The 27,843-nt window shown below is 40.0% G+C and overlaps 1 protein-coding gene across 3 annotated transcripts in view; it reads left to right on the top strand.

Annotated features, from left to right (window-relative positions):
- Positions 1-27,522, top strand: part of LOC117336016 (glycoprotein 3-alpha-L-fucosyltransferase A-like) — a 43,040-nt gene extending 15,518 nt beyond the window's left edge. The window contains exons 1-3 of one of the 3 annotated variants that reach the window (XM_033896343.1): positions 7,496-7,641; positions 14,362-15,459; positions 21,834-27,522. In XM_033896343.1, the coding sequence (XP_033752234.1) occupies positions 14,408-15,459; positions 21,834-22,197 (1,416 nt within the window). In that variant the 5' untranslated portion in view covers positions 7,496-7,641; positions 14,362-14,407 and the 3' untranslated portion in view covers positions 22,198-27,522. Of the gene's footprint in view, positions 1-7,495; positions 7,642-10,653; positions 10,724-14,361; positions 15,460-21,833 lie in introns of those variants that run through there. The other 2 variants (XM_033896345.1, XM_033896344.1) reach the window with 2 other exon arrangements.
- Positions 27,523-27,843: the final 321 nt, after the last annotated feature.

The following is a 27,843-nucleotide window of genomic DNA, read 5'->3' as shown; positions in this document are numbered from 1 at the left end:
ATATGTTTGAGCCGATATAGAACGAAGTGAAGAAGACTTGTAGGGCAACGCGTGGTTACTACTGCGTCATCGAAATACACAACCTGAGCTTGCAATTATGACCTCTTAATTGTGACAACTTAGTGTTACACGATCGCATATTTATATAACACATACACATTCTGATATAACCACACAATACCTTAGGACTTAAAAGATCAAGTCAATTCCAAATATAGATTATTGGCTAAAAAGGGTATAGTTTTCACTAATGATTTCGTTTGTTTGAGCTAATATTGTTCGTTTATCATTACACTGCTTCTTGACTGCGCAAAGGTCCTGGACCTAAACACTGCTGACTGTCTTCAATTCGACACTGATATATAAGTTATTTCCCGTTTTCGTTCACAGACGGACGAATTATTCCGCGGTAAACGGTGTTATCTAGTTATATATATATATATATGTACCGTGTCTTGATGTGACCGGAAACAAAGGCATCAGACAAGACACCAGAAACTCGTAGAGACGTCCAAGACTCCCTGTGTACCAGTCGCGAGAACTTCTCACGAAACTGTGAGGAATAAATGAGTAATGCCTTCTAGTGGAAGTCGTTATTGAGCAAATGAATCAGATTGCCTGGTATTTGAGTAGAACAGTTGCTGTCCGTTGTGGAAAATAAAATCGGCATACCAGTATAGAGATCGATTATTACACAACAGAGACTCGGGGCGAAAGTCGTGACGGAGTTAGGGGACATTTTTTTAATCTCCGATTAGCTTCTCAACTTATATTGACAGTAATTAACGGCCTGTCAACTTAAAACAATTGTTCAGTCATCCGTAGCTTTTTATTTTGACAAGACTTCAGTCGACCAGGATAGATGTTTCCACCGAGAATGTCCCATAGAAATCACTCGGATATCGAAATCCCTCGGATATCCTACATAACGCCACGGACTGTCACATCTCATTCCGTGGTAACACTAGAATTGAGACATGTTCTACATAACGCCACGGACTGTCACATCTCATTTCGTGGTAACGCCAAACTTTGGACATATTCTACATAAGGCCACGGACTGTCACGTCTCATTCCGTGGTAACACCAAACTTTAGACATATTATACATAACGCCACGGACTATCACATCTCATTCCGTGGCAACACCAAACTTTGGACATATTCTACATAACGCCACGGACTGCCACATCTCATTCCGTGGTAACACCAAACTTTGGACATATTCTACATAAGGCCACGGACTGTCACATCTCATTCCGTGGTAGCACCAAACTTTGGACACATAATAGATAACGCCACGGACTGCCACATCTCATTCCGTGGTGACACCAAACTTTGGACATATTATACATAACGCCACGGATGGCTACATCTTATTCCGTGGTAACACCAAACTTTGGACATATTCTACATAACGCCACGGACTGCCACATCTCATTTCGTGGTAACACCAAACTTTGGACATATTATACATAACGCCACGGATGGCCACATCTCATTCCGTGGTAACACCAGACTTTAGACATATTCTACATAAGGCCGCGAACTGCCACATCTCATTCCGTGGTAACACCAAACTTTAGACATATTATACATAACGCCACGGACTATCACATCTCATTGGTAACACCAGTCTTTAGACATATTATACATAAGGCCACGGACTGCCACATCTCATTCCGTGGTAACACCAGACTTTAGACATATTATACATAACGCCACGGACTATCACATCTCATTCCGTGGCAACACCAAAGTTTGGACATATTCTACATAACGCCACGGACTGCCACATCTCATTCCATGGTGACACCAGACTTTGGACATATTATACATAACGCCACGGACTGCCACATCACATTCCGTGGTAACACCAAACTTTGGACATATTATACATAACGCCACGGACTGCCACATCTCATTCCGTGGTAACACCAAACTTTGGACATATTCTACATAAGGCCGCGAACTGCCACATCTCATTCCGTGGTAACACCAAACTTTAGACATATTATACATAACGCCACGGACTATCACATCTCATTCCGAGGTAACACCAGACTTTAGACATATTCTACATAAGGCCACGAACTGCCACATCTCATTCCGTGGTAACACCAAACTTTAGACATATTATACATAACGCCACGGACTATCACATCTCAATTCGAGGTAACACCAGACTTTAGACATATTCTACATAAGGCCACGAACTGCCACATCTCATTCCGTGGTAACACCAGACTTTAGACATATTATACATAACGCCACGGACGGCCACATCTCATTCCGTGGTAACACCAGACTTTAGACATATTCTACATAACGCCACGGACTGCCACATCTCATTCCGTGTTTACTAAAACATTGCTGTCAATTATATACTATAAATACAGTATAAACATCGTTTCACGTGCTGATTTTCCACACAATACACTACATCGGTTAAATATTTATACACCAGAAAAATTTTTCCCCTTTCATTTCCGTAAAATTTGTTTTCTTTGCCATATAGTCGCATCTAATATATGTTTGTTGTTTTCACTTGGTATGTTCATATTAATAATGTAAATATAGAGGTATAAAAAGAAAAAAACTCAACTAATTTTATTATCAGAAAGCAGCATTTTGCATGCAAACAATGGGAAATTAATAATACGTACTTGACATCAAACATTCTACGTGGTATCAAAAGTCAAACGACTTTCATGTATGCGTGCAATGTATATAAGAGAAGTCTAGAATGAAATGTTTCTGAAAGCAGGCGGTTCCCTCGCCGACACCAAACACGATTAATTCCAACATATCCGTTTAAATTTTGGTCTTTGATCCCACAGTGTTAGAAAGACTGAAAAACTAATTTTACCATACATACAGGTACCAGTATAGAAAACAAATTTGAAAATCGTGATTTCTTTTTATCAGAGAGTTGTTCAGCGCTGGTGATATTGTATTAAATCAAAATACGGGCTTTACATGTGAGCGCTGCGCTAGGGTGTGCACGTGCGTGAGTGTCGGTTTCGTGCATGTTTGCTGGTGTTCGCATAAGTACCATCATTTGTCTCTGTTTTAATACTTTTTGTCACGCACGTGAGCAATCCATTAAATGACAGCTTATGCGATTTTGTAGATACATGTTTTCAGCAACAAATACTTATGCCAAAAACAAGCTATAAAAATGTTTTCTATGACGTACAAATCATCAACAATACACCCTTTCGAGTAATCGCGACACCTTGATAACCATGTCATTTGACGACTGTGATTTGAGGTTTATATTCTACCTGTGAGTACATGGTTTTTTTATTTTCGAATGTATCGATCTTTTGTTATCGCCAAGGAACGCTTACTGTATAGGATATAAATGTGCACAAACGAGATTCCGTTAAACCTATTTTGTGTATCATCGACTAGTTTGTTTTAGACGTGTACCGTCACCTCATCACTTCCGGACTGGTTATCATACATCATTTTTCATGTTACCATGGATACAAATTGTATACTAGTAATCAAACAAGTTTCGCAAAAAAAAATCTTCATAACTCGTTGCTCCGATATATATTTTTTTCATAAACACGAGCGTTTCGGTCGTGTTGTTTTTCATTTTAAGGCGCATTCGTGATGGTAGACAATACAATAGATGTCATGATGGATAAATAAAATTCCGGTTGTTTAGTGAACATGTTCCACTAATGGATATAAATACGCTCAAATTCTCGTGTTAAGTAATACTGAAAAACCGCTGCGGGGAATATTATAACATCAAGGTCGATCACTGCTATGTATTGAACGTCGCTTACAGTTGTGTGGGATGAGAATTTCGGAACATTTTTATGGCTGTGTATATTTTTATCAGTAGAGATATGTAGGCAGAAATGCCGTTGTAAAAGTGCGAGGTTAGTAAAATTCCGGATTAAAACCAGGAAATCCGTTTTGTTCTTTATCTACCACTATCAAGTTCCTGGGCGGATCAATTCATCTTAAGGTAGGCCTACTGTCGATAACATTCTCTAACCCTATAGCTAGGCCTAGTTAAAGCTACGAAGGATGAGTATTTCTTGCTTTTAAGCTGCTTCGTTTTCTACTTTGTTCTACCGTCGGGTGTGGAATTAAGGCGACTACTAACAAGTTTTCGGTGTATAATGTTGTTATATAAAACAGATCCATACCTACTTAGTTAGACTTAGTTTCTTCTGAACGCAGGCACTAGCTGCCCCTATATTAAGTCCATGGACTATATATATAACTAGGTATACTGTATTTAAACATGGGATATAGCATTATTTTTGTATTGTTGTTGTGAGTATCCTTCCATATTCCCCACTTTAATTAAAATCTAGATGGTCATTCTCACTAAGTGACACGAACATCTAACAACATCCCATATGGGGTCGCGTTCTGATGACCTTTGAGATGTGTATTTCACTTTCAATGCGAATCGTCAATTTGTCGATGTCATCGAAGCAAACCATTTCGTCACAGTATGCATCTTCTGAAGCAAACCATTTCGGCACAGCATGTAGATCGATCTGCTTTCTGGGACGAAATGACTTAAAACAAGTTGACAGATTGTGCAACCTATGCACTCTAGTCATACTAATTCGGACAAATAAAATTCACTTCCAAGATTCTGGAAGTAGTCATTTGATTGGCTAATCCAAGAAGGTCACCCCGACGTGACCCCGTATGGGATGCTGTTAGATGTTCATGTAACGTAGTGAGAATGACCATCTAGATTTTAATTAGATTGATCACTTCCCCAAATTGGATTATCCGAACGGTTATCAAAATTTATTTCATTACGTGACTGAAGTTCTACCGCCAGGTCGATCTACAATACAATGTACCTACCGCCAGATCGATCTACAATACAATGTACCTACCGCCAGGTCGATCTTCAATGATTGTACCTACCGCCAGGTCGATCTACAATACAATGTACCTACCGCCAGGTCGATCTACAATACAATGTACCTACCGCCAGGTCGATCTACAATACAATGTACCTACCGCCAGGTCGATCTACAATACAATGTACCTACCGCCAGATCGATCTACAATACAATGTACCTACCGCCAGATCGATCTACAATACAATGTACCTACCGCCAGGTCGATCTACAATACAATGTACCTACCGCCAGGTCGATCTACAATACAATGTACCTACTGCCAGGTCGATCTTCAATGATTGTACCTACCGCCAGGTCGATCTACAATACAATGTACCTACCGCCAGGTCGATCTACAATGATTGTACCTACCGCCAGGTCGATCTTCAATACAATGTACCTAACGCCAGGTCGATCTTCAATACAATGTACCTACCGCCAGATCGATTTAAAATACAATGTACCTACCGCCAGGTCGATCTACAATACAATGTACCTACCGCCAGGTCGATCTTCAATACAATGTACCTACCGCCAGGTCGATCAACAATACAATGTACCTACCGCCAGGTCGATCTTCAATACAATGTACCTACCGCCAGGTCGATCTACAATACAATGTACCTACCGCCAGGTCGATCTACAATTAATGTACCTAATGTCTCCCATCCCCACCCCACCCATCCCCACCCGGCAGTTTTACAGCGTTACCTAGCTACGATAGCGAGACACAATTATATGTACAGTTTGTGTAAGGTATTATTCGTACTTGTCAAAGACACTGTATTTGACTTACAGTTCTATCGGTGGTACAGGTCTTTTTACTGTTCAACTTGTATTCAATATGACCATTGACATTCTCCAGTGGGAGTTACGCCCCTTCCCATTATATTTCAATCTCATTGCAGTGGTTTTTGTTTTGTTTGTTTTATATAAGTGTGTCTTTATTCTTGTAGAACTATGATTTTCGTTGCATTTTACACCTAGAGGCCTACAAAATACAATATTCCTTCACTTACAGATTTTCCTTAACTTAATTTTTTTATAGAAAGCATTACAGTATTAAGGAATGTTCCTATGAGTTCTACAATGCTTTACTATGAGTTCTACAATGCTTTACTATGAGTTCTACAATGCTTTCCTATGTAAACGTTAAGGAACATTGAAAAACTGGGCCCTGGATTAATGTGAGTTATAACTGGAGCGTATGTGTTTTGATCTTGTTTGAAACAGGCGCTTCTATGGCTAAAATCCAGTTACGAAATAAAGAATTAACTTTATTATTCGTTACATTGATGGAATGATAGCGCTATTTAAATAATTTCACGAAGGAATGTATCCGGTATTAAATGTCGTGCATTACTCAAGCTTGAATGAATTATAAACCTTCACATTGTTAAATATAATCTTATTTCGTACCTACATTACATAAAAATAATTCAAGTTATATCGCACTCTTTAGCATTCAGAAATATTTTGGTTCAAATATGAAAAATCATGCAAAACTTGCTGGTAATTTGATTATTTGACACGTCAGCATTAAGTTAAGTAAATCATCTGACACGTCAGCATTAAGTTAAGTAAATCATTTGACACGTCAGCATTAAGTTAAGTAAATCATTTGACAATAGATAGCTTTCTTTTGTGTCACGTGAGTGTCGGTTTAGTTGAAATGACTCTAATCGTCAAGGAGTCGTAAAAGTAAAACGACACAAAACACGCGAAATAAAAAATCCTAATTTTGTGGCACTAAATGGCTCTAATAAATAATAATTTAATTTCAATGAATCGCACTAAACAACACAGTATAGAGATGATATTATTTATAACGAACTCCGATTGTCTAACCATTGCGGAGATATGTTAGTTTAGCTCTTTTTCTAATGTCTTAATTAGTCTCAATTAGTATAGATACATCATACTAAATTTTACAATCAGTCATGTGTAACATTATCATGTACATAATTCTCTAATAAAACAAAATACAGGTATCATACTATATTCTTGGTGGTTTATAAGGCCAAAAGGGAACGACGTACACACGTTAATATGTGTTCGCCTCCATAAGTCTTTACAAACTATGTTGTCTATATACGTCAAAACGAAAACAAGTGAGAAGTCGTTTACCGAGTGTTTTGGCGAACACCCATGTACTGTCCCTTTGTAATTAATATATACGGTGTCGAACCCCAGGGGCACGCTCAGCGTCTTATCTCATGACTGGGGCCGGCCCAGAGTTACCGTGTTTACAAATCTCGTCCGGTTTGTATAGTTATAAATATTTCAGTCGTGTAAATACGATACGCATACTACAACACTTACATTGAACATTACCTGTCCTACCTATTGATCACACGATACCCTGGTTATACAACACTCCATGTCTCATCCAACCAAACAGGTCAAACGAATTTTAAAAGAGTATTGGTCGACATGCGTTTCTACAGATCTTGCATACCGTACATGAAAAGGTGGTGATTGATCTACCGAGGTATAGATACGGGGACTTGTCTGTTTGTAGTTGTGTCCCGTCGGTTGTGTCGCGCTGGTCGGGGCTTATTTACCCAATAACAAAGCTATGTAGAATACCCAATAAAAGCTGTAGCTCTATCGACTGTGTGTGTACCTGAGCGAGACGGCATCAGGTGTATAGAGGACAAACTCGGTGTTGTAGTGCTGTGTCGATTCAATGCATGTTCTGTGACTGATAGCGATTTAAAGTGAAATTATTATGGAAATCATCACAGGTAAGTCATTAATTAGATAATGTGCCATGTTTTACCTGATTACGATTTGCGAGAGACGTAAATAAGGCGTGTACTTGTGATATCGACTGTGGAATCAATCGAACAGCATTCCTAGTGTTAACCAGAGCCCACCTGTAATATATATAAACTGGTTGGGTGTGTACCCGGGTCACCGCGGGCTGCGACGCGTACACTTAATATTACATATAGGTTGTATAATTCATTGTTTTGTATTCAAACTAAGTCATAATACTCGTGACATGCTTGTGAAATTGTCCACTCTAATCCCAAGTCAATCGCAAAAGACTTGTAAATAAAAATATGGACGTCGATCGACTGAGTCCAGGAAACCAGGCTTTGACAATGTTTTAACTAATATCGACTCGATGTCGTGGGCTATTGGACTTTGTATCGTGTGTTATATAGCAGTCTCGGTACACTCTCAGTTTCTCTACTGTATCCAAATGTAGATTTACGTACATATATATACGTGATCGACAGTTGAAATACATTCCAAACACTGCTCAGCTATGACGGATTTTGTGTTGTCACACGCTAACTCATCGTCGGGTATCCAATACCACCTACGTACGCTACTGCAATGCATTCAACAGTGGTAGTTTAAAAGATTCTCTATAGAGCAGGTTTTATACATCATTGCATAAGTAAAAAACACTTGCTTCGTTTTGTCAGTATGTACCAAACGTGGTCATTTGAAGACGTTCAACCCGATATTGTGTCGGGACATTTTTGGTATAATATGTCTCTTTACAGTGTCGGGACATGCACATACCTCTGTCTAGTGTCAAAACGTGTAAGTACCTCTATAGTGTCGGGACATGTTAGTACCTCTATATAGTGTCGGGACATGTAAGTACCTCTATATATTGTCGGGACATGTTAGTACACTGTGTACCTCTAAATAGTGTCGGGACATGTAAGTACCTCTATATAGTGTCGGTACATGTTAGTACCTCTATATAGTGTCGGGACATGTTAGTACCTCTATATAGTGTCGGGACATTAGTACCTCTATATAGTGTCGGGACATGTTAGTACCTCTATATAGTGTCGGGACATGTCAGTACCCTCTATATAGTGTCGGGACATGTAAGTACCTCTATATATTGTCGGGACATGTTAGTACCTCTATATAGTGTCGGGACATGTTAGTACCTCTATATAGTGTCGGGACATGTTAGTACCTCTATATAGTGTCGGGACATGTTAGTACCTCTATATAGTGTCGGGACATGTTAGTACCTCTATATAGTGTCGGGACATGTTAGTACCTCTATATAGTGTCGGCACATGTTAGTACCTCTATATAGTGTCGGGACATGTAAGTACCTCTATATATTGTCGGGACATGTTAGTACACTGTGTACCTCTATATATAGTGTCGGGACATGTTAGTACCTCTATATAGTGTCGGGACATGTTAGTACCTCTATATAGTGTCGGGACATGTTAGTACCTCTATATAGTGTCGGGACATGTTAGTACCTCTATATAGTGTCGGGACATGTTAGTACCTCTATATAGTGTCGGGGCATGTTAGTACCTCGATATAGTGTCGGGACATGTTGATACCTCTATGTAGTGTCGGGACATGTTAGTACACTGTGTACCTCTATATATAGTGTCGGGACATGTTAGTACCTCTACATATAGTGTCGGGACATGTTAGTACATCTATATAGTGTCGGTACATGTTAGTACCTCTATATAGTGTCGGGACATGTTAGTACCTCTATATAGTGTCGGCACATGTAAGTACCTCTATATAGTGTCGGCACATGTTAGTACACTGTGTACCTCTATATATAGTGTCGGTACATGTTAGTACCTCTATATAGTGTCGGCACATGTTAGTACCTCTATATAGTGTCGGGACATTAGTAACTTTGGAGACAAACTTAGTATCTTTTTATGGCCCCGACATCAGTTTATATTTATTGTCGTGACTCGTAAATTAGTATGCAGTATGACGCATTTTTAAAGGCAAAATTATAGTATTTGTTTAGTGAACAATGGAAATCGACAGCTGTTGTACTGGTAGTTGTTGAACACAGAGCTCTGTTTCCCGTGACAATACTTTATAAGTGGTATAATGTGATGTATGTGTTAAATCACAATCAATGACATACCCGTAACTAGGTATAGAAATTAGGACTGGTGTCCTGGACTAAATACAAACCTCAGCTCACCTCAATGACATACCCGTAACCAGATAAAGAAATTAGGACTGGTGTCCTGGACTAAATACAAACCACAGCTCACCTCAATGACATACCCGTAACTAGGTATAGAAATTAGGACTGGTGTCCTGGACTAAATACAAACCTCAGCTCACCTCAATGACATACCCGTAACCAGGTAAAGAAATTAGGACTGATGTCCTGGACTAAATACAAACCTCTGCTCACCTATGTACATTGACCTCGTTACATTCACATTTAGAGAGGTTATTTACTGGCCTGGGTCAAGGTTATATCAAGGTCACTCACTGCTCTGGTCAGATGATGCTTACCTTCACCTTCAGTATAAAGTTTGGGATAGTTGTATAATAACAACACGATAATGTCCTAATTTAAACGTGAAACAAATTATAACTGTTCTTAATCATTGAAGTACAGATTTGATCATTTAAATTAACTATTTGACAAACAATAGAGATTGGATTGAGTTAACATTAGGTTCATAAACCTGCACGATATATGTCATGAAATAGTTGATTATTGAACGATTCTGAACTTTGGCGCCTTTCGACCTTAACGTACCTGTACTTTTGATTTATTGGGCAAGTTTAACACTAGGATAATAAATATATATCCCGTTTAAAGACTGTTGTATTGTTGACCGTATATAAGCCTCCTATTAAAATCATAGAACGATATGTTAGGACACACGACATGTGTGTATATTGTTGATGTCGACGAGGAAGATTTTTTTACTTAAAAATGTGGTAAACACTTCCTGGTTCAGTGAACACGTACATGGCTGCCGATCGTGTACGGGGTACGTTGACTGTCAACCTACTGCCGATCGTGTACGGGGTACGTTGACTATCACAACCTGTGTAAGTATAATTCAGCTGTTACCTAACTAGACGTATATGATGTGGTAATTTTTAAAGTTCTTAATCCTAGACAAGTTTCAGTTATTTTTACCATACAATTAAACTCTGTAATCTGATACTAAGTCATTTTCTATGACTGTACGTGAAATAGGATCTCTAGAGTACCGCCATATGTTAGCGAGCTCTAAATATAATCGTATGTGGTTAGACACCCTCGGCTTTTCTAACCACTCGCTTTACTCACAAAACGGGACTGATACACTTTTGATTAGGATGTGCCGCTGTGCCCAAAAAGTCTTTATCAAAGTGTTCAAAAACTCCTATGTACATACTGAATCTGTGACAGATCTACCGTCAATAGACGATGTGATGCAAACTATGCATGTTTAAGCATAATTAACGAGACAACAACATTCTGGTTATTTGATTACCGAATAAATGGCTACGTCTGACAAATTAACATATAGTGTTTCGGGCATTTCTCCCTCCACGGCAATCTCTTGTATGCACTCGCTTCATTTTTAATTTTAAGATTTTAAAATCCATCACAAAAACAAGACAGATTATATAATAAATTGGTATGGCCTGTTCTTTAGATATAATCCCTAGATTGCTGTGATGTTTTGGTATGTTAAAAGTGACCATAGCCTACGTAATAAAATACCGAACAACTATCAAATTTAACACATAAACAGTTTTTGCCTCTAGGTGCCCATCCATTCTAGTGTCCAGTTTGACGAGGAAACTGCATATTGTAATTGCCTATAATTTTCTCTTAAATAATACAATGTATTTTTAAGGAATTATCAAATATATCGAATGCGAGGCGACAGTAACAAAACGTTGTAAGAATGGATGGGATGAATAGTGGTGTACGCCGTGCCCGGTCCCGGGCTACTTTCCGGCATTGGATTACGAGCTTCATTTTCAACTCAGTTACGTCTTTATCGACGACAAAATGTTTAATTTAGTATTTATTATTATTCCATTCCTTTTAACTGAAAGTTTCTTTCATCAATTTTTTTTTTTCAAAAACATAAAGTTCACTGTGAACTTGTCCGGGACTGGGCACGGCGTACAATTTGAAGGAAAGCAGTACAAGAAGGATGGGGACTATTTTCTCAGATCTATATATCTTCGAATGATCTCAGTTTCCCAATTTTTTTTTCTTCTGAATAGCACAATGGGTTGTTGTTCTTTCAAGCACGTGTTCGTTCCGTCATGTTGTTTTCACCAGAACATACGTTCTGCATTGCATTTTGGGATTTGGAAGCCTCATTTGCATGCTATATATAGATAGCTGTCAGATTAGATCCGGCAGAGATTTCCATATTTATATAATGACACATTTTTGGAACCCATTGTAATGACAAACACAACGTCATCCCTGCTCCTTCCTGTCTACTACAGCCCCATCAGCTGGCTTCCCCTCTCTACTGTCAGACTTTTGAACCCTCCCCTCCCTACTGTCGGACTTTTGAACCCCACCCCTCCCTACTGTCGGACTTTTGACCCCTCCCCTCCCTACTGTCAGACTTTTGAACCCCACCCCTCCCTACTGTCGGACTTTGGACCCCTCCCCTCCCTACTGTCGGACTTTGGACCCCTCCCCTCCCTACTGTCGGACTTTGGACCCCTCCCCTCCCTACTGTCGGACTTTGGACCCCTCCCCTCCCTACTGTCAGACGTTTAACCCCTCCCCTCCCTACTATCAGACTTTTGACCCCTTCCCTCCCTACTATCAGACTTTTGACCCCTCCCCTCCTTACTGTCAGACTTTTGACCCCTCCACTCCCTACTGTCAGACCTTTGACCCTTCCCCTCTCTGCTGTCAGACTTTTGACCCCTCCCTACTGTCAGACATTTGACCCCTCCCCTCTCTACTGTCAGACCTTTGACAATTCCCCTCTCTGCTGTCAGGCTTTTGACCCCTCCACTCCCTACTGTCAGACATTTGACCCCTCCCCTCTCTGCTGTCAGACTTTTGACCCCTCCCCTCCCTACTGTCAGACATTTGACCCCTCCCCTCCCTACTGTCAGACCTTTGACCCTTCCCCTCTCTGCTGTCAGACTTTTGACCCCTCCCCTCCCTACTGTCAGACATTTGACCCCTCCCCTCCCTGCTGCCAGACATTTGACCCCTCCCCTCCCTACTGTCAGACATTTGACCCCTCCCCTCCCTACTGTCAGACATTTGACCCCTCCCCTCCCTGCTGCCAGACATTTGGCTATCTGGCAGTGTTAACATTGCTGGCAATCTTGGAGACAGTTATCACCGAGGTCCATCAGGACTACGGACAAAAGCCGGACATAGATAAAACTAGGTTTTAGTTAAGTGGCGATGTTCTGTCGTTATGCTTACATGGAATCTGACCACACATACATCGTTAATCTTATCATGTACCTTGTGGTATTGACCAGATGCCATAGTTTGAGAGAAAACTAATATATTACGATGTCTTTACGGTAAATCTAAGGGACAAGACAAACTGTCCTATTGTTTTTTAAAGCATGCTTTAGGGGGGAAACCGAGCTACGTGGTCAGACAAGGTCAAAATATACGGCAACACACGAGAACATTTATCAAAGCAGACAAACTATACCATAACGTCAATACACGGGGAAAAACAGCGTCAACACAGAACAAAATATACCATAGGGTCAACACACGGGGACAAAACAGCGTCAACACACGAGGACAATATATACAATATACCACAGCGTCAACACAGAACAAAATATACCATAGCGTCAACACGGAACAAACTATACCATGGCGTCAACACGGAACAAACTATACCATAGCGTCAACACAGAACAAACTATACCATAGCGTCAACACAGAACAAACTATACCATAGCGTTAACACGGAACAAACTATACCATAGCGTCAACACGGAACAAACTATACCATAGCGTCAACACAGAACAAACTATACCATAGCGTCAACACAGAACAAACTATACCATAGCGTCAACACAGAACAAACTATACCATAGCGTCAACACAGAACAAACTATACCATAGCGTCAACACGGAACAAACTATACCATAGCGTCAACACAGAACAAACTATACCATAGCGTCAACACGGAACAAACTATACCATAGCGTCAACACGGAACAAACTATACCACAGCGTCAACACGGAACAAACTATACCAAAGCGGCAAAACTCCAGACAAGACAAAATGTAGTCAACACACGCGATAGAAATGGACCTTATCGTCAATACATTTAGACGTAATATGCATGCATCATCAACACACCAACACACATCACAGGATCAACACACAGGTAGGACGTTTTATATACACGTACAAACAATACACGTCATTTACTGTAATCAGTGATGCATTTAGACTGCTAACGTCAGTAAAGCGTTACTCTAGGTAAATTGCTATCCACAGTCCTGAGCAATACACAATTATTTTACGACAAAACCATTTCATTGGAAATTAACATTATGACATATGACATATATAAGTAATTTACATGTGTATATGATGTCATCAGATAATTGACATACGAGGTCATTAACATAATTTGTTTATTTTTGTACAGTGTAGTTTTGTACGGTTTGTACAGGATAGACTTTACATATATGTAGTACTTATATGTACAATGATGTTACAGATTGCTGAGACCGGGTGGATGCCGGGGATTAATCTGCCTCCAGAAGATGAGATTCCACTTCCGGAAAGTCGTGACGTATGCGCTCACTGTGTTCGGCCTCCTTTTGATAGTGTTTAATGTTTACCATCACGACCTGTGGGGGCCAGTTTACCAGCCCCAGGACCCACCATGGCGTTCCAAGGGAGTAAAGCGACCATTTCCTCGTGTCGACGGCAAGAAGATTCATGATCACATATCACAGGAAAATCGGGGGAAAGCTCTAGCCGGAAATTCTCTTGGAAAAAATCGGGACCCGTTATTCCGAACCAATCAGTCGCTAAGCCATGAAGAATTGGGGAAGGATTTCGCTTTAACAATAGATACTCCGAGGGGTATTTGGTTGGAATGGGATCATTATAGTGATGATAGGATAGTAGCGCAAATGCGCCATAGACCAAAGTCTTTGATAGAAGCTGAAAAAGAAGAAGACGTGCCTTTAAAAACCATATTGCTTTACCACGGTGTTGGACACTGGAATATCCGGAAGGGCCAGGAACAGTTCGTACATCAGAAATGTCCGGTGAACCGCTGTACCGTGACAGACGACCGATCGCTCGGACGCGAGGCCGACGCCGTCATGTTGCACCATTCTGGTGCTCGGCCGTGGACGAAACGTCCGCCTCACCAAGTGTGGATACTTTATATGTTAGAATCGCCATATCATACACCGGGCCTACAGGGGGTCAAGGACGTATTCAACTGGACAGCCACCTATCGGCATGATTCTACCATTGTTGCGCCTTATGAAAAGTTTGTGCCATTCAACCCAACAATTCAGACTATCCCTCAGAATAAGAGTTATGCAACTGGCAAAACAAAGAAGGTGGCATGGTTTGTGTCTAACTGTGGCGGAAGGAACGGTCGGCGGGAGTACGCCTCGGAACTTTCGAAATATATATCTCTGGATATTTATGGGGCATGCGGGCCCCTCAAGTGTCCGCGTCACAATTCCAAAAAGTGCTTTGATATGTTAGATAAGGACTACAAATTTTATTTATCTTTTGAAAATTCCAACTGTCGTGACTACATCACAGAAAAATTCTTCGTCAATGGCCTTCAGTAAGTATGAAACTACACCAGTAAGTATAAAACCACACTCAATATCTGTTCAATGTCAGTATCTCATCGGCCTAGAGAAGCAACCAAAATTTGGGGTAATTATGCTTGCCGACACAATCGTATTAAAATTCCTTATCAGACTCCGACATTTTTTGTTCTGCATAGCACATTTTGTAATCTCAACACTGATAGTTTGCTTGCAATCAACAAAATGTGCTATGTAGATATATTTAAGGAAGCCTAGCGACAGCTCTATGACATGATATATATTGAGTTATACACCAAGTTAAAGAAGCACTATCTATCTGTCGATTGGGACTATTCCCAGCACCATATCTTTAGCGATTTGTCCACAATTATCATTTCCCCGAAAGTGTGTCGTTTCCGTAGGCAGATAGAGGAACTGGCCTAGATTATTATATATTGAGTGTATTGACAGACTAGACTAATGCCTGTGTTGTATAATGTGTTGTGGTAATATAAAACGCCTATACCGCAAGAGAGTTGATTTCGCGCAAGGATATGGCAGTAAAACGCATAGGTAATGCGGTTATAGCGCGAAGATATGTGGGGATTGCGCAGAGATATTTGTTAGATTGGAGGGTTGAAGGCTTCATTGTAACATGAATGTCCCAGGTGTGCTTTCAGTATCATCATATATATGTTCATTATATCCGGACCATGGGTTGTCCTGTTGGTTTTCCTATTTACTTCATCTCACCGGAAGTGTCTGGAAGATCTATAGTCCTCGTGTTTCTTACGTCATTGTGTGCCGTGCGCCGTACGCTAACTTTTCATGTTTTAAACTTGTCATGGCTCACCGGGGGGGATTTAGCTATATCTTGCCTGAGATGATCCTGAGATAATCCTGAGATGATCCGAACAAGTATTATTATTTGTCGGGTTGGTCGCCATCTTGAAAAACACTTTTCAAACTTCTCAAGTTTCCTACCAGAACCAGCTCGGTCTTGCCTGAAATGATCCCGAGATGGCGGTAACAAAACGTTAATGTTTAGATCGGTCTGAAATCCAAGATAACCGCCATGGCCAACAGACTGTATTGTACTGTACAGAAATCCAAGATGACCGCCATGGCTAACACTGTATTGTACTGTACAGAAATCCAAGATGACCGCCATGGCTAACACTGTATTGTACAGGCCGATACATATACCCCTATACACTGTACAGGCCGATACATATACCCCTATACACTGTACAGGCCGATACATATACCCCTATACACTGTACAGGCCGATACATATACCCCTATACACTGTACAGGCCGATACATATACCCCTATACACTGTACAGGCCGATACATATACCCCTATACACTGTACAGGCCGATACATATACCCCTATACACTGTACAGGTCGTTACGTATACCCCTATACACTGTACAGGCCGATACATATACCCCTATACACTGTACAGGCCGATACATATACCCCTATACACTGTACAGGTCGTTACGTATACCCCTATACACTATACAGGCCGATACATATACCCCTATACACTGTACAGGCCGATACATATACCCCTATACACTGTACAGGCCGATACATATACCCCTGTAAAAACTCTGATAATTCTTTATAGAACTAGGATGTTTGTGTTAGTATTGATGTACACGCTAATTATGAATTAATGACATGTTTGAAGTGTGTCATGTTTTAGAGTTATGGATCTATGATCACGACAGCTGGTGTACTTGTCTCCACGTGGCAATTTCACACGTTCCTCGGACTCAATTCTCGGTTGGTTAAAAAAAGGTTCCGAAAAATCACGTGATTACTCGGCTACATCCCATAGCAGCCAATACAACTCGAGTGTTTACCGACGAACGTTTCAAACTTTCAAATGTACAATCTTTGGACTTTTTTTTTCGCAAATAAAGTGGCATAGCTTTGTCAGTAGTTTAATTTCAAGTATTCGAATGCTTACCTGAAACCAAATGTCCGGAGAATAAGAGCGATATATATATATATAATACGGTAATAGCCCCTTTACTACAAGTTACAGGAACATGATGCTTATCCCTTTTTCAACACCAGGACGTATTTCTTTATTCGCTCACATGTACAGGACAGTATATAAGTTTAATGTTTAAAGAGGACATCTCCGTGTCTACCACAGACGTCCCGATGTATTATTATATAGCTACGTCAATATTTCCGGGCGGATTGTCATACTGCCCGTCCCTTTACCACGTGACTGTACCACCTGGTCACACTCCACCTTGTACAGATATACTGCCCGTCCCTTTACCACGTGACTGTACCACCTGGTCACACTCCACCTTGTACAGATATACTGTCCGTCTCTTTACCACGTGACTGTACCACCTGGTCACACTCCACCTTGTCATACAGATATACTGTCCGTCCCTTACCACGTGACTGTACCACCTGGTCACACTCCACCTTGTACAGATATACTGCCCGTCCCTTTACTACGTGACTGTACCACCTGGTCACACTCCACCTTGTACAGATATACTGCCCGTACCTTACCACGTGACTGTACCACCTGGTCACACTCCACCTTGTACAGATATACTGCCCGCCCCTTTACTACGTGACTGTACCACCTGGTCACACTCCACCTTGTCATAACAATATCTGCCGCGTCCCGTTACTACGTGACTGTACCACCTGGCACACTCACCTGTACAGATATACTGTCTCGTCCCTTTACAACGTGACTGTACCACCTGTTCACACTCCACTGTACAATATACTGTCCGTCACTTTATACATGACTGGTACCACCTGGTCCACCTCCACTCTTGTCATAAATATACTGCCCGTCCCTTTACGACGTGACTGTAACCACCTTACACTCCACCTTGTACATATTACTGCCCGTCCCTTTACTACGTGACTGTAGCACCTGGTCACACTCCAACTTGTACAGATATACTGCCCGTCCCTTAACTACGTGACTGTAGCACCTGGTCACACTCGACCTTGTACAGATATACTGTCCGTCCCTTTACCACGTGACTGTACCACCTGGTCACATTCCACCTTGTACAGATATACTACCCGTCCCTTTACTACGTGACTGTACCACCTGGCCACACTCCACCTTGTACAGATATACTGTCCGTCCCTTTACCACGTGACTGTACCACCTGGTCACACTCCACCTTGTCGTACAGATATACTACCCGTCCCTTTACCACGTGACTGTACCGCCTGGTCACACTCCACCTTGTACAGATATACTGTCCGTCCCTTTACCACGTGACTGTACCACCTGGCCACACTCCACCTTGTACAGATATACTGCCCGTCCCTTTACTACGTGACTGTACCACCTGGTCACACTCCACCTTGTACATATATACTGCCCGTCCCTTTACTACGTGACTGTACCACCTGGTCACACTCCACCTTGTACAGATATACTGCCCGTCCCTTTACCACGTGACTGTACCACCTGGTCACATTCCACCTTGTACAGATATACTACCCGTCCCTTTACTACGTGACTGTACCACCTGGTCACACTCCACCTTGTACAGATATACTGTCCGTCCCTTTACCACGTGACTGTACCACCTAGTCACACTCCACCTTGTACAGATATACTGTCCCGTCCCTTTACTACGTGACTGTACCACCTGGTCACACTCCACCTTGTACAGATATACTGTCCCGTCCCTATACCACGTGACTGTACCACCTGGTCACACTCCACCTTGTACAGATATACTACCCGTCCCTTAACTACGTGACTGTACCACCTGGTCACATTCCACCTTGTACAGATATACTGCCCGTACCTTTACCACGTGACTGTACCACCTGGTCACACTCCACCTTGTACAGATATACTGTCCGTCCCTTTCTTGTCACTCTCTACATTACGTGTACAAATATGAAATAGTCTATAACAACACCCAATAAGATAGTCCAGAATGGAGATAGGCGAAAAGGCGTGTTCCTGTCTACAGTACGCCAGCTCATCATTAGCAGGGAAGGTAAATAGTCATATACAAAGGGAGGTAATTAGTCGCGCACATCCGGAGGTCAGTCGCCTCTTAATTTATGTGAAGTCAGGGTGAAGGACATGGGATAGTCCGCCACCGCTGGAAAGGTTAACATTACGGTACATCTTACACTGTACTTAAGGCCTTGGTATTAAGCTGGAACGATAAATTTACGACATCGGTATTTTAGACAACATTGACAAATGTCGGTATGTATATTATATACACTGTAAATTAGATATACCGGGGTGAAATCGAAACTATGCCTTATTGCAATGCCAACTGCAGTAAAAAAAAACATTTAATAAATGTGTGAGCGTATAATGATATAGGATTTTTTTCTAAGTTTTCTATGTTGTTTATAGGTTTGATACGAGTTTCCGACACTTTAAATGTTTTGATGAAACCTTGGCTGTGGTAGCTATATAGTGACACTAGAGGGCGTTACGCGCGCGACGGACTTTCATTCATACCTTCCGGCTGGATAGTTTGTCCCTGTCTAGTTCTTTGCCCATTTCTATAAATAAATGAAACAGCTATGTACTATTGGGCCTTTATGTACTTCATTAAAACAGGCAGTACATTTTACATCTCGAGTATCTATATTGTTTTTGACACGTTCAATACTTTCTCTTGTGCTAGGTTTGGTAGTTTTTTAGAAAGAGTTGTGGCCGTTTATTCTATCTGATAATGAAAACATGGCATGCCGGTCGGAGTGATAACGACATGCCTACAGCCGTTACGGTCTGCTTGTATGTTGATAATAATCATGGAGGTCTCTCCATCTCAGAACTGTCATAAACGTAAACCGACGTATGCTTCATTAACGCTGTGTTCTGACTGTCATTTAATGGACGTTCACATTGTCCAGAGGCATTACCTAAACTCTGTCGTTCGGACCAGAAATGTATTTAAGATCGACTCCTTGTCGATCCAGTTATCCTTAAAAAGGTTTCATTGTGGGCTGTTCAAATCGCTGCTCGTCCGCCCGTCCGTTCAGAAACTATTCTTGCTGTCGCTATCAGGCGCGGATCCAGGAATTTGAAAAGGGGTGTCCAGTCATTTAGTGGTAATACGAGCGCCGTAGGCGCGAGCCGAATTTTCCTCATCCGAAAAAGGGGGGGGGGGGGGGGGGGGGGGGGGGGGGGGGGCTGACCCCCAGGACAACCCGGCGGTGGGCGTTAAGAACCCTCTGCGATCTCTTGTTAGTTGGCTCACAGGTACTCGTCTCGTCTATCAGTACACCAAATATATAATCTTAGGTGGACAGACGAGGCGAGTACCTGTCGTTGAACAGCGCGGATTTTATATCTAACTTCATATATAACGTTTGTTCCAGTGTGTCTGGCTTGTTATGCAAATTATCGTGTAAAACATCTATAGGTAGAAACTGTTCCTACCATCTGTCGCTCACACGTGTCGACGCATATTACCAATACACATTGATATTAAAGACCGATAAAGTATTTAAATGAATACCTAGGATTATACCGATCTATCGAGTTTATATCGCGATCCTGGGTGATAGGTATATAAGAGGATTTTATCCTGTGAATGTTGATTTCATACCAATATGGTCGAGTTAAAATGCCTTTCAGTCTACATATAAAGGTCCTGAATGTTTGACCGTAACATACCAGTGCATTTTTCTGATTTCATTACCAGCTATATCTACCTTTTTATTTATATCAGCAGTAAATCCCATACATACACACATACTAATGAATGTTCGATACAGATTATTGTTTGTTAGTATATTTGGTAAGATCTGTGTGCCCTATACACACGTACAGTGTATATTGAAGGCTGGGACCCTATATAATAGAAAAGTTGAGAAACTTTTTGTATGAGAAGTCAGTATTTCTTTCTTCTAAAATGCGAGAAATGCACTGACAGATGGTATCTTTTCTAAGTATCTTCGTTGTGCATTTGCAGAAACCACATTTTATACATACATATAGCCCTGTCGTATAGTTAGGGAAGTCAACAGCTTGGTCCTTATTTTTATGAGGTGATAAATTAAAATATATTGTAATAATACACCTGCAGAGCGCAAGTACAGGTAAATCCCAACACAACATCAGAATACCAACAGAAAACTAGATAACAGGTGTTCAGTATTGAAATAGGTTAACATTGGATTTGGTCTCAATGTCGATACTTGCTAACTTTGCTAACCTTTTTTTTATTTGAGAGAAAGACACTCGAGTTTTGAAGGAAATTAAAAGTTACACTTTTTCCTCTTCATATTTTTAAAAAAAAAATGAGTTATATCGGCATACATGACTAGTCTGAACTAACCAACTGTCGCCAAAGTATGATTTGACATATTTCACTTCCATTTAATTGTTCTTTTCCTTATTTTGCAGACATGACGTGATTCCCATTGTGATGGGAGCGGCCCCGGAGGACTACAAGCGAGCAGCACCTCCCCACTCTTTCATTCACGTGGACGAGTATGAATCTCCTCAGGCATTAGCAGAATATTTACATAAGCTGGATAAAAATGACGACTTATTTAATGAGTACTTCAAATGGAAAGGCACCGGAAGCTTTGTGAACACCTTTTTCTGGTGCCGTCTGTGTGCGATGGTCCACGAATCACAAAATCACCAGCCGACCGTTTATAAGGATCTGGAACGATGGTGGCGGGGCCCCGGGGTGTGTATAGGGCAGGAAAAATGGAGGGATCGCCCGCGGACGTCAAAGTTTATCATCGATAACTACGAATGACATCTACAAACACTACCTCTCAAGTGCATTCTCTTCCCAAAGGGACATAACTCTCACTGCGCCTTACTATGATGGTGCATTGGGTAATGTTTTATGTTAATGTTATTTTTAAGCATAAATTAGTTGCATATTTTAAAAAGGGGCCTGCACGTAAGTCACGAGCTTGGTCCTGACTTTATAGGACGATTATTTTATTTGATATTTTTGTGTATTAGAGTGATACAGCAGTATTTCCAGTGTAATGACCAACATATTACTAGGAGATACATTATTGACTACAGGAATATGAGCCTGGAACTGAGGCGGCAGATATCACCTTATCAAATCATTGACACAAGTGACAGAGAATTTTTTATGTTTTTAATGTTCTGAATTTTTTTTCTAAAGTGTCAATCATGCCATTAACAATTCACCACTTAGATAATGCATTTTCATCTGATTTGGTATAGCTAGATTTAATTAATGCAATTTTCGGTAATGAAATTTAGGTTATCAACGTATTAAAGGAAATCTTCTAACCCTTAATTAAATCCTTGGTGCTGTTTCTAGCTGTAAGTGGTTTAGGTTGTCATTTGTAACGTCTTATTACATTTAATTTCATTTAAATATTTTAACAAAAAAGACAATGACGAGTCGATTAGGAAGTAGATACAAGTCTCTGTATGACGTCACATCTACGGTGACGTGTAGGATGTGTACCTTGTCATCAGAACCCCGACAGTACGTCCATGGCCAGACCAATCTAATGTCAAGTTTAGTTGTCACTCTGTCAATATAATGATATAGTTGAACATTCAAATGTGTTTGTATTACTGATGCTGAATTGTTGAATTTACAGATCAATTACTAATTGAATTGATGTTAAACCGTTAATGAAATACAAATTAACTACCAGGTTAATTGTAGGTAATAGTCATTTGAGCCTGTTAGAGATCAGTTAATGACCCAGACTATACATATCATTGAGTCCACACGTAACAGTGGATGTCAAACTGTCTCATCAAAGCTGCACACTTTATCATGTCAGGTAAAATAGGTTTAATCTGATGAAAATAGATTAGCTCAGGTAAAAATGAGTATGTTCAGGCTAAAATGTGTTTAGGGTCAAATAATTATGTAATTGGTGAGGTAAAAAAAATAAATGTTTTCAATTTTTCATCAGTGAAACAGATGTTTGCGTTTAATAATGATAACACCTGAACATAGTTAAGCAGACACTGCTGCAAGTTGTATTATATATTGAACATTGAACTTTATAGTAATGTTTACATGTTGTATAATTCAATGTTATGATATACTACTTCAGGGCCTGGATAGTATATATACAATGTTATGATATACTACTTCAGGGCCTGGATAGTATATACAATGTTATGATATACTACTTCAGGGCCTGGATAGTATATATAATGTTATGATATACTACTTCAGGGCCTGGATAGTATATATAATGTTATGATATACTACTTCAGGGCCTGGATAGTATATATTCAATGTTATGATATACTACTTCAGGGCCTGCATAGTATATATTCAATGTTATGATATACTACTTCAGGGCCTGGATAGTATATATAATGTTATGATATACTACTTCAGGGCCTGGATAGTATATATAATGTTATGATATACTACTTCAGGGCCTGGATAGTATATATACAATGTTATGATATACTACTTCATGGCCTGGATAGTATATATTCAATGTTATGATATACTACTTCAGGGCCTGCATAGTATATATACAATGTTACGATATACTACTTCGGAGCCTTGTATTGATAACTAGTATACAATGTTAGCTATTCTACTGCATGGCCTGGGTTATTTTGTACTCTCCGATGATCTTCCATAGAGAAAATTATTGAACTGAGTCCGTAATCATATCTAATTTATAATCCATTTGAATGGGTTATCCATACCTCCCTGGACAGGTCTAGTCCGTGTCAATACCATGTGCGACAGAGAGCCATTAGTATGGCACAATGTCAATATTTACAAAATCAGACTGTCCCGTGTGACGTCACCACATTGTCTGACCGAGTAATACCTTATTATAGCATTAACCCTTCTCTACAGAATAATGCGATGAAAATGAATTACAAGTGAATCCGTTTCTATTGAAGGGGCGGTTTGGTTCGCCGTCACGTCGTTAGAAATGACTGAATTGGAGGTAAATATTGAGTTGTAATGCGTCCCCGATTAGTGTTGATTGATTACTTACATGTCAGTAGCACGTCCCATCCGTCTATATATATACACAGGGACACCTAGCTATAGGTAACAATACCATGGATACAGGATCAATACCAGAGACACACCTAATGCTCTTTTTATATGTGTAGTGAATTAATAATTAAGATTCAGAACGACTTCGTTCCATACACTTGGAATTGTCAATTAACTGCTGAAATAAATTAATTGTCACGTGATTTCTAATATAGTCGATATGTAGTGTTGTATATCAAGATTGACCGCGTTCAGTAAACCAACTTCTATCCACATGGCTCCTAATTCCTAAACAGTGATGTTATAATACCTACAGGGGCCATAGGGGCATGCAAAAATGTTCCTTGGGGAGGGGATCGTAGTCCCTTGGGAAGGGGATTGTAGTTCCTTGGGGAGGGGATCGTAGTTCCTTGGGGAGGGGATCGTAGTTTAAGTAGCTACTCATAGTGTACTACACATGCGCCGCATCTAGAATCATTGTTACATACCCGTGTACGTGGGGCTGGGGGATCCTAATCGGGAGAATGTATAAGGGACGACAACTCCTGGTGGATATTGTCTGGATACATTCCCGAAGTTAAGAAATGTGATGTGTATTTTGATCACGAACTCCAGTGTGGAACGGTGAATACTGAATGGGAAATTCGTCACGTTCCACGTCACTGTGATATCACTTCCTGTCAGTGTTGGGAATCATATCCTATGTATATTAAGAGATCTCATTCTATATTATGTTTTATATATTATTTTTATATTACTACAAATAATAACATTCCATATATATCGTGTAAATAAGTGTCTTAGGGATGTTACGGCAACCTGTATTGGTTTGTAAATATGTGACGCCATTGCTTGTGTGACATAATCAATTTTGCGAATGTTTGATAAAAGCTGAACTGTTTAAACATATAAGACAAGTTTATATTGTTGCTGTTATTATAAGTTACTTGTATAATGAACGACCAGATTCTGGTCGCGCTTGGCGTTGAAGTTTGAATCTATTAATGCATTTTGTTGAATTCTTCAAATGTTTGAAATTCCATTTTTATGTTATAGTTTGCATAAATTGAATTTTGCAGAGCGACATGTGACGTCATGTATGAGACTATTTGAAAACATCAATGTTACATTGTTGGACGTTTTCATATGAATTACTAATAATTTCTCCTAGCACCGGAGACTTTTACATCTAAGCGGTGTCCAGAATGAAGTCCCATTTTTATAGAATTCTGTAGCTGTAGCTTTATCATGTTTTTGTGCGCCCAACCTAACCATCATACTTCTGTTATACCCAACGTAACCATCATACTTCTGTTATACCCAACGTAACCATTGTACTTCTGTTATACCCAACATAACCATCGTACTTCTGTTATACCCAACGTAACCATCATACTTCTGTTATACCCAACATAACCATCATACTTCTGTTATACCCAACGTAACCATTGTACTTCTGTTATACCCAGCATAACCATCATACTTCTGTTATACCCAACCTAACCATCATACTTCTGTTATACCCAACATAACCATTGTACTTCTGTTATACCCAACCTAACCATCATACTTCTGTTATACCCAACCTAACCATCATACTTCTGTTATACCCAACCTAACCATCGTACTTCTGTTATACCCAACGTAACCATTGTACTTCTGTTATACCCAGCATAACCATCATACTTCTGTTATACCCAACCTAACCATCATACTTCTGTTATACCCAACGTAACCATTGTACTTCTGTTATACCCAGCATAACCATCATACTTCTGTTATACCCAACGTAACCATTGTACTTCTGTTATACCCATCCTAACCATCGTACTTCTGTTATACCCAACCTAACCATCGTACTTCTGTTATACCCAACCTAACCATCGTACTTCTGTTATACCCAACCTAACCATCGTACTTCTGTTATACCCAACCTAACCATCGTACTTCTGTTATACCCAACCTAACCATCGTACTTCTGTTATACCCATCCTAACCATCATACTTCTGTTATACCCAACCTAACCATCATACTTCTGTTATAAACTTGTTCCCGCGTGCTTGTTATTTTGGTTATGTTAAGACCGACATTGTTTCCGTACTTTACGTGTATCATTTGTTAGGATGTGAGTCGATTCCAGATCTATGTTAAATAATCAGCTGTATGTGTATTACATGTGGGTGATATTCCAGGACGAGACTGGCAATGGAAGTCATCATGATCGACTAGCTACAGTCGTATATATGTGAGGTTGTGTAATGGTGATTGTATGCCAAAACATCTATTGACATAAACGTTGGTTAGTAGCGATGAGGTTTGACTCTTATAGATCTCGAACCGTTTGACCACCAGGTGGCGCTGGAAATGTTGTTTCCTATTACTGTCACCATTGTATAGTCTCAAGTCCCCGCTACTGTCACCATTGCTTTCTGATCTGTCATTGAAGTAAAATTACTGTATTTTTCTAATTAAAACTTGATAATTATCTGGTGTTCATTTAAAGCAGACCATTACCGTTGTGATATCTTTGTGTATGAAGAGTGTACAGAGAGTTTCTGTGTGATTCAAACTCTTGGCGACAAGGAAAACATGTATTATCAGTTCTTTTGGATTTAGTCGCTTATTCGATACCGTATCATGCCGGTTATTAGCTATAAAAGACAATTGTTCTAAGTTGGTTACTCTATCTCTACAGTTGTAGCCAGTTTAAAGATGTAGTTAAAAATATGTAGGTGAGTGTGACCGAGTTCTGTCTACTCCGACTGTCACTTATAACTACAATACAAACTGTTGGAATATAAGTTACTTTAATGTTATACTGTAGTTATGTAAGTTACATTAGTGGACTAGTATATACTTTATATAATGTAGCGCATAGAACCGAAAATATAAAACCATATTATTTACTAATCCTTATTTTTATTTTACAGTTTTGTGAAAACAAGTGTTTTTGTGCATTATTTTACATAAGATGGACGACTATTTTTGTGTAACATTCCCTGAGAGTTAGGAGATGTTTATTTGGAGACTATCATTCTCATTCCAATGCTCAGATATGTTTTGAGGTTAATGACATGAAATAAATTTATCAACATTAACCTTTGTCTGTCTTTATGTTCCGACCTAATCACGTGTGTTGCTTTTGTTCCTTTCTGTACAAACCCTTCGCCTTCTCTGTAATACAAGGAGCACGTGCACTCAAATGTATACAAGTCCCTTGGATATAATTGCCAATTTCTACACAACTTGGATGAATTCTTATTGGACAACTGGTCGCATCAATCTAGAGAACTTTGATGCCGTGTTGAACTTCGGTTTGGACGCGGTGTCGTTACAAATATAAAGTATCATTGTACCTCATACAAACTATTCACATTTAAAGGTTTGATTTTGTAGAGAATATAGTGAAAACCTAT

This window comes from Pecten maximus, chromosome 10, assembly GCF_902652985.1.
Source record: "Pecten maximus chromosome 10, xPecMax1.1, whole genome shotgun sequence".
Taxonomy (NCBI): Eukaryota; Metazoa; Mollusca; class Bivalvia; order Pectinida; family Pectinidae; genus Pecten; species Pecten maximus.
This window is presented reverse-complemented; position numbering and strand designations above follow the sequence as displayed.